General features: G+C 45.9%; 1 protein-coding gene across 1 annotated transcript in view; it reads right to left on the bottom strand.

The window, feature by feature from the left end:
- Positions 1 to 12,121, bottom strand: part of GRAMD1B (GRAM domain containing 1B) — a 269,444-nt gene extending 257,323 nt beyond the window's left edge. Inside the window, exon 1 of the mRNA XM_038005068.2 lies at positions 11,727 to 12,121. Within this exon, the coding sequence (XP_037860996.1) occupies positions 11,727 to 11,752 (26 nt within the window). The 5' untranslated portion in view covers positions 11,753 to 12,121. The remainder of the gene's footprint in view (positions 1 to 11,726) is intronic.
- Between the last annotated feature and the right edge of the window lie 468 nt (positions 12,122 to 12,589).

The following is a 12,589-nucleotide window of genomic DNA, read 5'->3' as shown; positions in this document are numbered from 1 at the left end:
AAAACTTAGCCAGGTGTGGTGGCATGTGACTGCAGTCCCAGCTCCTCGGGAGGCTGAGGTTGGATAATTGCTTGAGCCTGGGAAGCAGAGACTACAGGGAGCCAAGATCGCACCACTGCACTCCAGCCTGGGCGACAGAGTGAGACTCCATCTCAAAAAAAAAAAGAGATACCTTCTTTTTTTTTTTTGAGATGGAGTCTCACTCTGGCACCCAGACTGGAGTGCAGTGGCGTGATCTCAGCTCACTGCAACCTCCATCTCCCAGGTTCAAGCAATTCTCCTGCCTCAGCCTCCCAAGTAGCTGGGACTTACAGGCGTGCATCACCATCCCCAGCTAATTTTTGTATTTGTAGTAGAGATGGGGTTTCACCATGTTGGCCAGGCTGGTCTCAAACTCCTGACATCAAGTGATCTGCCTGCCTCAGCCTCCCAGTGTGCTAGAATCACAGGTGTGAGCCACCACACCCGGCCAAGAACTTCTCTCTTGAAGTGACTTCCAGGGGTCCTTCACATCTGCACTTCTGAAAGTATGACTAATCTTTGCTGTTTTCCCATTTTCTCCAAGAAAGGGGCATTCTTTATTTCCCTTTATGGGTTTTTTTTTTCCTTCTTCTTTTTTTGCGACAGGGTCTCACTGTTTCCCAGGCTGGAGTGCCCAGGCTGGAGTGCAGTGGCGGGAACTCGGCTCATTGCAACCTCAGCCTCCCGGGCTCAAGAGCTCATCCCACCTCACTCTCCTGAGTAGCTGGGAACACAGGCACATGCCAGCACACCTGGCTAATTTTTGTATTTTTAGTAGAGATGGGGTTTCGCCATGTTGCCCAGGCTGGTCACGAACTCCTGGCCTCAAGCAATCCACCCACCTCGGCCAATCAAATTGCTGGGATGGCAGGCATGAGCCATGGTGCCTGGCCCCACTTTATAGGGTTTTAATGAAAATTAAATAAATCGACAAATGTAAAATACCTAGCACCAATGTTTGGCAAACCATGAATATTGGTTCCCTTTTGTTCTTCCCTCTACAAATTTAATCCCTCAGTTTCCTTTGTTTATTTGTTCTTACTTTTTGCTAGATTCTGTTACCTTCCGAGTTCTCAAGTTTCTCTTAGTTGTCTCTTCTTCTTTCTATATTTGCAATCTCTCCCTATCTAGATATTTCTTATTTATTGATAAACATATTCAAGTGATTTCTTTCTTTTCTTTTTAGAGATGAGATCTCGCTCTGTCCCCCAGGCTGGAGTGCAATGGTGTGATCACAGCTCACTGCAGCCTCAACCTCCTGGGCTCAAGTGACTCTCTCACTTCAGCCTCCCAAGTAGCTGAGACTGCAAGTGCATGCCACCATGCCTGGCTAACTTTTTGCATTTCTATTTTTGTAGATATGGGGTCTCACTTTGTTGCCCAAGTCAGTCTTAAACTCCTGGCCTCAAGTGACCCTCCGGCCTTGGCTTCCCAACGTGCTGGAATTACAGGTATGAGTCAGCCTGACTTCCCTCTTTTGAAAGCTCATTTTTTTCTTTCTTCCCCTGTAAGTTGTCATTCCATCTCCTTTTGTTTCTTTCAAATATAAAGTGTAGGGAGCTCAAACTCTCAGCTGCCTTCAAGTTCTAAACTCTGCGCAATGTTTCTATCTTGCTCCTATCCCATCTTCTTCCCCTGGGGCTTCACTGACGCTATTTTTACCAAGATAATGAATGAAACCCCAAATCTTCACTCCAATGGCCTCTTTCCAATCCTCACCCTGCTCAAATTTTGATTTCATTACCTTACTTTTCTGTCTTTCTTTCTTTTTTTTTTTTTTTTTTTGAGACAGAGTCTCTCTGTGTCGCCCAGGCTGGAGTGCAGTGATGCGATCTCAGCTCACTGCAACTTCCACCTCCTTGGTTCAAGCAATTGTCGTGCCTCAGCTTCCCAAGTAGCTGGGATTACAGGTATGCACCACAACGTCCAGCTAATGTTTGTATTTTTTGTAGAGACGGGGTTTCACCTTGTTGGCCGGGCTGGTCTCGAACTCCTGGCCTCAAGCAATCTGCCCACCTTGGCCTCCCAAAGTGCTGGGATTACAGCTATGAGCCACTGTTCCAGCCTTAACTTAACTTTCAATCCTGCCTTTTCAGTACATTTTATCTTCAGTTATGGCCATTGACTTAGTTCAGATAACATCAAGCTAGAATATTAATGCAGTCTAGGGCCCCTCCTCTTTCTTTTCTTTTTTTTTTTTAAGATGTAGTTGTGCACTGTTGCCCAGGCAGGAGTGCAATGGTGCAATCTTGGCTCACTGCAACCTCCACCTCCTGGGTTCAAATGATTCTCCTGCCTCAGCCTCACGAGCAGCTGGGACCATAGGCATCCACCACCATGTCCAGCTAACTTTTGTATTTTTAGTAGAGATGGGGTCTCACCATGTTAGCCCGGCTGGTCTCGAACTCCTGACCTCGTGATCTGCCTGCCTAGACCTCCCAAAGTGCTGGGATTACAGGTGTGAGCCACCACGGCTGACCCTGGCTCCTCCTCTTTCTTTCCACAGCCTCCATCATCCACCTGTTACCAAATTTTGATGACTATTCTTTAAACTAACTCTCAGATCTGGATGATACTTTCCAATCTTTCTTGCCAGAGTCCAAACTCCATCAGGTCTCACCTGGACCACTCAGCAGCCCCCTTTATGGCATCTGCACATAACTTTGAACTGTCCTTGTTTCTGTTCATCTTCCGCGTTGCTTCTAGAGTTATATTCCTAAAAAACTAATCTGTTCTTCTTACCCTCCTGCTAAACAACAACAACAAAAAAAAATGGTGTTGCCTCAGTGAACTACAAGCTGCATAACTGGACCTTCACAAGTGGCTCCAACTCCATCATGCCGGCCTCATTGCCTCTCTTACAGATGCCTTAGAGTCTGACTAAATGACTCTTCACAAACACGTCACGTACCTCACAACTCCATGTTTTTGCACATGCTATCCCATCTGCCTGAAATACAATTTCACCCTTCTCCGTCTGGATCACGCCTACTCACCTTTTAGAACCCAGCTAAAATATAACCTCTTCTGAAAAAGCCTTCTCAGATTCAACTGGGCTGTTCTGCTCACTGCTTTGGACTTGGTGTTCCTACGACACTCATTCTTACCTCTTCATAGTCATTAGTAAGGTGTCTAACTCTTCTGCTTTATGTTTATCTTCCTTCCTAGACCATGAGCTATGTGAAGAAAGAATTATGTCTTATTCAACTCTGTATCCTCAAGACCTACCTTGTTTCTATTTTTGTTTTTGTTTTTGAGACAGGGTCTTGCTCTGTTGCCCAGGCTGGAGCACAGTGGCACAATCACGGGTCGCTGCAACCTCAAACTCTTGGGCTCGAGTGATCCTCCCACCTCAGCCTCCCAAGTAGCTAGGACTACAGGTACATGCCATCATGCCTGGCTAAGTTCTTTATTTTTGTAGAGAAATGGTCTCACTATGTTGCCCAGGGTGGTCTTGAACTCCTGGTCTCAAGCGATCCTCCCACCTTAGCCTCCCAAAGTGCTGGGATTACAGGTATGAGCCACCAAACCTGGCCCATTGTTTCTTGTTTAACAAATGTTTGTTGTAATAATCTAAAATGATAATGTGGAAAAAATGACAGAAATAAACAAGAACAGAATAATATTGGAGTAAGAACATATTACACCTTGTCCACAATTGGTAGAGATAAGATACCCCAGTAGAAAAGAACGGAAGACAAGAGCACTTCACCAGTGCTCTGAAAAACCTAGATTCCAATCCATCAACACACTTCTTTCCATTGCCCACAGAGGAATAAAACCCATAGAAAGTACGAATGTCTGTGTTCTTCTTACTCCTATTTCATGCTTGTTTGTACTGTCTTTCGTCTTCTCTAAAGATCAATTGCCAAAACTTGATCACAGTCCCATCATTTCAGTGCAGTTATACAAGGTAGCCCAAAGGTTGAATACCTAAATTAAATCTGGCTGTTGCTAAGAGATATCAGGCTTCAGATAGAAAAGTCAAAACCCAGTACTAGCATTACGCACCCAGGTCCATGGGGCATGCAGGTGTCTTAAGAATTATACTTTAGGAGAAAGAAAAGGAATAGACAAAATTATGTTTTAAACCTAATTTTATAAGTCCTCTAGCCTCATCACAGTTGGGCCAACACTCCAAGAAAATAGCCCTACTGTTCCTGCTAACTTGTTCCTGCTTTTTGACATTCAGCTTGGGTTGATCTAACTGCTAAATAAAGCCATCAGCACAGCCTTTTTACCTGGGTGTGCACTTTCTCAGACAAATAGCAGGAAGTTCGTGAATGCAAAAGACAAGCCAGGACCAGAAATTAGCATTTTCTATTGATTGCTGCCAACTGAGTTCAAATGGAGGGAATGGCCCCAGCCAAGATGAAGAAAGACTTCAAAAAGCCAATTTATAGAGGCTTAAATCCTAAGAGACTTGCCTCTGCTTTCTTTTGGAAGTGGTGGTCTCCCTCAAATTCTGCTACAATTTATTTGTCTTACAGAAATTTGTTTAAACACTGGTTCAGCTGGAGCAGGCTATGGTGCAGGAGTCACCTTTACAGATAATATACATAAAAAAGGAGGGAGATCACGGTTACAAGGAGCAGGTATAATGCCAACTTTTATTCAGCATTTTCTCTGACTTAGATGTCAAGAAAACTTGGCAGTGAGTAACATGTCAAAACCTAAAAAGAAAGTCAGTAGGCCTCCAGAAAAGTGATATAGGCTACTTCACTGTTCTGAATTCCTTTAATTCAATTTGCACGGGTATCCATATTTTAGGGAATCCCCTTATATATCAACTGCAGCGAGATGCTTGTAGACCCCTACCTGCAGAGGAGGAGAACTAATGACAGATGATAGGAAAAGTTATAAGAAAAAGATGGCATTGAAAATATAGGTTAGGCCAGGCACGGTGCCTCATGCCTGTAATCCCAACACTTTGGGAGGCTAAGGTGCGTGGATCACCTGAGGTCAGGAGTTCGAGATCAGCCTGGCCAACGTGGCAAAACCCGTGTCTACTAAAACTACAAAAATTAGCTGGGCGTGGTGGCACATGCCTGTAATCCCAACTACTGGGGAGACTGAGGCAGGAGAATCTCTTGAACCCAAGAGGCGGAAATTGCAGTGAGCCGAGATCACGCCACTGTACTCCAGCCTGGGCAACGATGTGAGACTCTGTTAAAAAAAAAAAAAAAAAAAAAAAGGAAAAAAAAAGAAAAGAAAGAAAGAAAATGTAGGGTAAAATCTACAAGGATAGCATGGTGCGGAAAATCATAGTTTAAAAATAGAACATTGGTTTGCCACTTACTGTCAATGTGATTTGGGGCATCCTGTCTCTAGGCCTCAATTTCTGCAACTTTAACATGAGTAATAATAGTTCCTTATGCAAAATACTTTTATGACAATTAAATAAAACAATAGAATAGTGCTGCAAGCAATAAGTTATGATACAAATGACATTTTAGTAGCAATAAAGTAAGAATAATGAAGAGTTCAAAGGTGCTTTTGTTTATTGGCCAGACTCCTGAGAGGGTGAACCATGCCATCCTCACTGGGAAAATGAAAGACTTTGTATAAATTCTCTACTTCCAAACAAGTTGAGAAACTTACTTTGCAAGTTTGTTTTTTGAAAGACTGGAGCCTGAAGAGGTTCAGGGCCCAAGTACAGAGTCTGGGGAAAAACACATGCCAAGGCAGCAATGGGGACAGTCACGTTCAGCTTGTGGGACTGCCAGTGAGAAACAGTTCAACTCTGGAGCATGGCTGAGCAGAGAGACCTGAGAGATGGAGCCTTATATCTGTCTGGGAAGCCATACGCTGAAAATGACAGTAGTAAAGGAAGTTCTGACCTGAGTTTATCTTATTCCTCTTCTTCCTCAGTGTGCATAAAAACATTCCTTGGCTTCAAAGCTATGCCAGATGAACTGTCTGAATCAGATAGGCAAGAACAAGGAATGCTGAGAGAAAATGCACACGGATGCCTAATTACAGGAGGAAAAGGAAAGAAGCTTCTGCCTTCCCCTTAATGGACTGTCGATGCTGCCTCTCCTCAGGTCTTTGAACACACACTCGGATGGCTCATGCCGATGCTCTCAATCGCTCCCTGCGTCAGAGACGAAGATACCTTTTTATAGTCACTGCAGGGAATAGTCTCTGGCTAGTAAACCTGTTTCATTTCAGAGGGAAAGATCAACCACTACAAGGCTAGCTGGCAGGAAGAAGCGCTCCTTTCCGAGTCCAACGATGCCACCCATCGCTCCCTTGGAAGACAGACTGACTCAACATCACTCTTCATTGCTATCTAGTCTAGGTACTGAACTTGTAAAAACAGCATTTTAAAGGTTAATAACTGGGGAATTATATAACCCTTCAATATATAAAGAAAAAGAGCCCATAAATACCCTGTTAAACACAAACACGTGCATGGCAGTAAGAAGCCTTCTGAACAGTCTCACGTTTTTACATCTACCCAACCAACCATGTCCGATTAATTGGTCCCCTTAACATGCGTTGTTGGTTTATGTTTTTGTTTTCCTTCAAAGGAATGGTTATGTGCAAAGGGGCATGCATTTAATTGCTACTAAATCTTCTGGGACGTAAGGAAGTAAGTCCGTGTCTAAACCAGTAAAATATCATCTGCTTTGTGTTCTCACCAAGTACTAGATGTGCATCATTATGCTAGCTTCCTAAGCACTGTCCCATCAGCAAAGTACACACCAGCTTCCCTAACCAGACCAACAAATAGAGTGAGTGCTCAAATTCTAAGCAAGGCTTCCACTCAGGGCAAGTTCAGCCAAAGTGAGCCATTTTTAGCCGCCAATGAGATCTCCAAGGAGAACTGAACCACGAGGCTCACAAAGTCTGGAATCAAACCCAGTGCCAAAAAAAAAAAAAAAGAGTATGAGAGGGGAAATGCTAAACTCCACCAGAATTCAGTTAACTAGAATTCTTCTTGCTAACAAGCTCAAAAGCCAGAGAACAAGGTTCCTTTCTGACTTCTGCCCACCCTCATTACAAGCGGTTATCAAAGCCCAGGCTTCATGTCTGCCACTCTCTTGAGGATACCTTCTTATATGATTAAATAGAATATTATGCTAAATATTCAGCCACCCCAGCACTGGCTGTGTGGGTGGTGTGCTGGATAAAATCTTCATGAAAACGCCATCACGGGGTCATTTGTTTAATTTCCATTCTGCAAAATATAAAAATAGAATGAGCTGCCGTGAGGGGTTGAGGCTTGACAGCTTCAATGAGAAGCCTCCAAAGCACAAAAACCACGCTGTTCTGCTGGCTCACTTGCATTCTCCCTCTGCCAGAGGAAAACGGGGAAGAGAAAAAACCTGAAAGCAAGGTGCTGCTTTCACTTATCTTCTGCTCTTTTCCCCTCTTTGGCCTTTTCTTGCGTTCGCTCGCTGCATCTTCCTCTTGTTCCATCTGTTTCCTCTCCCTCCTCCTCCTTGGCTTGCTTCCTCTCTCCGCCGCCCCACCCTCCCCTACCTCATCATTTCTATGTGTCGTTTCTCTTTCTCTCCTTCCCAGGGACTGGTTCTCCTCCCATGCTTCCTGCACCCTCACCAGGGCTGCCCTTGCCTTCCAGGGCAGCCTGTATCTCCAGGTTTGCTGGATCTCACAAACTTTTCCAGGAATTGCTTCCTTCCATCCCCGCCTCTATCCCATCCCCTACCCCTTCCCCTAGTCCCAGACATGGAACATATCTAGAAAGATGGGATTTCAGAGATCAGTTAGATTGGATGGCAGATGAGCTGCAAAGATGACCTTTTTATACTTCCTCATCCAGATTAATATGTTTACTATCCATTGAGCTCAGCATCTCATGGGGTGGGGGGCGCAGGCAGGTAGTACATCACTGGTCTTGCGTTTTTGTACAAATCAATTTTTATTTTTATGAAGCTTTTTTAAAAAAATAAATGCAAGTTGCACTCTCCAATTCCGACCCCTGCAGCCCACGGCCACCCCCAAATTAACCCTGTTGCAAGCTTGGCTCAGAAAGGAAAAACTTCTCTTTTACCAGAAGCTCCAGAGTTGCACCAAAAGCCCATGAGGGTGCTGGGAGGAGAAAGATACTTCCTGCTTTATGCCCATTAGGATCTCAAAAAGGTCTCACCATCTGACCTAGTTTCAAACCAAAGGATTCAGATTGTTTCAAGCCAGTTAGAATGGCTGATGAAACCAACACACTTTAGCTCATTCAATATGCCTAGAATATGCCTAGAATGGGTTCTTCACCTGTGGTGCTCATGAACAACTGGAGATATTCCTCTCCCCTGCCGTAGATCACCAGCAACTTTCTGAAGACAACATCGCTGTTGGTTTAAGGAAAGCCTAAGAAGAAAGATGGTTAACAGACCACTATGTCACAGATTCATCAATGTCAACCCATCCTAGAAAAGTACTTAAGTATCTTATAGATCTGTATATGAGTCTGCTGCCACATGGTCCACCATCTAATAAATTTTGTTCTCATCCTACCAAATGAGACTTTAATAAATTAAGGTGGCCCTCATTAGACCGTGTGCCTACTTACGATCCCATTTCCTAAGATACTTTCTCTCTCTCTTTCTCTGCAGTAACACTGGTTCCACTCCTCCTGCCTGTTATTGGCATTCATTATGCAAATGCGCAATGCAGACCTGCCAGGTATGAAGCAGAGCAGATACTGGAGTATACCTTAGAAGTATACTTAGAAGTCAGAGTCCGTATACACCAAAATAAAGGGTATATGGAACTCTTACAGCTAAAAGATATGTGCGGTGTTTCTGGTTTGTACATATTGATCAAATCAAGGAACGAAGGCTTTTCTTACCATTTGAAGAATGACCATGCCGAGACAGGAAAAGAAATGTGTTTCCCAATGCACCAATCCACAGGTGCAAAAGGGGGAAAGGAGAAGAAGAACGAAACACTCTTGATCAAGCTGAAAGATCCATGAAAAGCAAGAGTATAAAGTGCAGCAGACACCCCAGGAGAAAGTGACTTCTTCTGCAGGGCAAGCAGAATGGGTGATAATGCCTGGCAATGTCGTAAACAGCAGCCCAAGGCCACAAACACTGAAAACTGCATGCCGCCTGTGCAAAAGCAGCAGACAGTGGGAGCAGCGCGGTGGAAACACCTCTGGAGTGCAGCTGCAGACCTGGGGCTGGTGATTTCAGTGACAAGCATACGTATTACAGATGTGTGCATTGAGAGGGGCCACTAATGAGCTAATCTGCAAGGACATCAAATGACTACTATGGTGGAAAAGCAAAGGCTGGAAGGAGATGGCAGGGGCAAATGCCATCTCCTAAGAAGGATGTGTTTTCAGCCAGGTGCAGTGGCTCGTGCCTGAAATCCCGACACTTTGGGAGGCCAAGGTGGGTGGATCACGAGGTCAGGAGTTTGAGACCAGCCTGGCCAACATGGTGAAACCCCATCTCTACTAAAAATACAAAAAATCAGCCGAGCATGGTGGCAGGCGCCTGTAATCCCAGCTTCTCGGGAAGCTGAGGCAGGAGAATCACTTGAAACTGGAAGATGGAGGTTGCAGTGAGCTGAGATTGCACCACTGCACTCCAGCCTACGCAACAAGAGCGAAACTCTGTCGAAAGAAAAGAGAGACAGAGAGAAAGAGAGGAAAGAAAGAAGAAAGAAAGAAAGAAAAGGAAGGAAGGAAGGAAGGAAGGAAGGAAGGAAGGAAGGAAGGAAGGAAGGAAGGAAGGAGAGAAAGAAAGAGAAAGGAAGGAAGGAAGGAAGGAAGGAAGGAAGGAAGGAAGGAAGGAAAGAGAGAAAGGAAGAAAGGTAGATGTTACTTCATTCCAGGCCTATGATCATTGAACACAGCTGATCGAGCATCCAAATTGGGCACTCACTTTTTGTGACAATGTCAAATTGGCACCCCAGATTGACTAGGTTTTGATCAGTTGCTCATACTGGTTTCTTTCCAACACTGTCACCAAAGCACAGCCCCAAACCTCCAAAACCAAACAGCTTTTGAGCATGGATGGAAAAAACTAGAACTGCCACATGCCCTTTCAAGACCCTGGATCTCTTGAACACCAGTGACACCCAGCAGAACTCTTCATCCAAATTGCAAGGTGAGGATGAGATCTCCTGAGCAAGTTACAAATAAAGGCACCAAAGGAAGGGGCCTTCAGGCAAACACTGGAGACCTCACTGTACACCATCAAAGGCAACTAAGGCTCTAAGATGCAGTGAAGGTGACATAAATAGGGACATTCAGTACAAGCAAGAGACATGATCTTCAAGTAAGGAACAAAGACAGGAGGCATAGTTGAATAGAGGGAATAAGAGTTACATGTCTACACTTTCCTGTCTAACCTCCTAAATATTATTAAATGAAAGAGAGAAGGGAGAGAGATAGGTGTGTGTTCCACTAGGAAGCAGGAGTGCCTCTCTTTGACTATGTCTGTTCCACAGTGAGTTTCTATATCAGATTAGGAGTACAGTGGGATCTTGGGGTAATTTTCAACCTATTTCTACTACTCAGTTTCCTGAACTCAAAGAGAGAGCCCCAGCTGAGATCCGCCCCTCCTAAAAAGTTTCCAGGAGAAGGGCCCCTCATCCATAAAATACTACAAACACTATTTGTATCTCCAAAAGGTGATGTGCCCATGTGGGTGTTGGCAGAGGAGAAAGCTCAGCCCCCTGCACAAATTTCTTTGTCCTCGCCCAGAGTAGTGGGAGTTTTACATCTGCTGCTGTCATGAAACATTTTATTATTTTTTACAAGCCTTTTTAAAAATTATTATTTCCTAGGAGGAAAAAAAAATCTAGAGATTTGACAAGCATTCGTGATATGTACAGTCCTCCCACCCTACCCCTCTTCAATACTGGGCCTTGGGTGGAGCTGCCCCTCACAGGTGCTCCAGGCCCACCAGAAACGAAAGCCTGGGGGCAGGCAAGCAACTGTTTGTTCTTGTTACCTTGGCGCCTGCATATCCTGCTGAGGAACTTTTTGAGGAATGAAGTTTATCCAGGCATGAGGTTGGCTGATGGATGCAAACAAGTTGTTTGGGCTCTAAAAACTTCATTCTAATGACCACACCTTCTCATTCCTTCATCTACTCTACAAGAGTAACTCTGTTTTCCCTGGGATGGAGCCTCTCACTTCCACCCTCAGAGGAAATGAGAAGTGGAGCCTTTTCCTTGTCTCCCTAGGTACCTCCATGATGAACACTTTGTCTTTTTGCCAAATCTTGGACTTCTACCATGCAAGCAGAATAGGCATAATAAGACTGATGAGGCAGCCAGGTAGGGAGATGGCAGCACTGCCCAGAACAAGGGAAGCCAGTGCTTCCAGTTCAAACTTTTGCCAGCAAGATAGAGAGAAGGAGAGGCAATCTCCACGTTCAACCAGCCCTGTCCCCACTACCTGTTCTGTGCACATCTCCAGTACTGAATGGAGAAGGAAGCCAGCTCAGCCACCTCCAGAAATTCATGGAGGAGATAATCTCAGAGGTTTCCTGGGGACACCAACTCTCAGGTGCGGGACGCCTCAGCCAAACCATAATCCATGTTAATAGCTTTACGTGGCCCTCGGGTAACTTTGATGTTTCACTAAGAAAATTCGGATGTAACAGCACCCCCACCCCCCACTCCAATGTTTCCACAGCCTCCAGTTTCACCCGGATCCCTCACCATCACTCGGCATCCATGTGTGTTTCTCCTAGGGCTCAGGAAGGTCAGGAAGTTCTTACCTGGATCTGCTGGGAGAGGCACTCATGTGGACACCCGGTCCGGGCGCGCGGCGGTCAGCAGCGTCCAGGGCACACCAGCTGCTGGCTACTGCTCACCACGTCTCCCCGCGAGCTTGGCTTTGCAAAGAGGAGAGCCAGTCCCATCTGGAGGAGGGGAGGAGGAGCGCGGAGCCTGAGGACACCCAAACCCGAGCGGCGGGGTCGCGCTGGAGCCCAGCTCCGCGCACTCTTGCTGCGCCCGGGCGCGCTGCACCCTCGGAGCTGGGACGGCCGGCTGCTCTCAGGCGCGGCGGGGGCCGCTGGGGCGGGAGGAAGCGGAACTCGCCCGCTCTCCGTGGGCTCGGAGCTCCCACTGCCTCGGAGGCTAGGTGTCACCGCACCGCGTTCCGTCTTTCTCTCTGTACACTAATATTGGCCCCTCCCTGTGCATCTACGTTTCTTCAATGTCCGCCCCGACTCTACCTCTGTGGTTTCCGCTCCCGTCTCCGGCTCTCCGGTCTCAGTCCCTCTCTCTCGCCTTTCATTCCCCCTCTCTTCTCTCTCCGTCTCTCTCCTCCCCTCACCCTCCCTCTCTGGGTGAAGCCTGCTGCCTGGATTCTCCCGGTATTGCCTCGCTCCAACATTTAGCACTGCAGTGTAACTCGGGGACATACAACCAGACCGTTTGTTTAAAACCAACCCTTAAAATCAGACCATTAAGTTTAGTACGGAAACCAACGCCAGAAGCGCCGCTGCCTTGCAGCTAGGAGGAGACAGTAGCCCATCTGGAAACCAGATTATCATGTTCCACGGGAAGATATGGAAAAGGTGTAAGAAGGCGAATGGCAGAGATGAGCAGGAGTGCACAGGTGACCCGGAGGATC

This window comes from Chlorocebus sabaeus, chromosome 1 (genome assembly GCF_047675955.1).
Source record: "Chlorocebus sabaeus isolate Y175 chromosome 1, mChlSab1.0.hap1, whole genome shotgun sequence".
Taxonomy (NCBI): domain Eukaryota; kingdom Metazoa; phylum Chordata; class Mammalia; order Primates; family Cercopithecidae; genus Chlorocebus; species Chlorocebus sabaeus.
The sequence above is the reverse complement of the archived record's forward strand: the minus strand, read 5'-3'. Positions and strand labels throughout refer to the sequence as shown.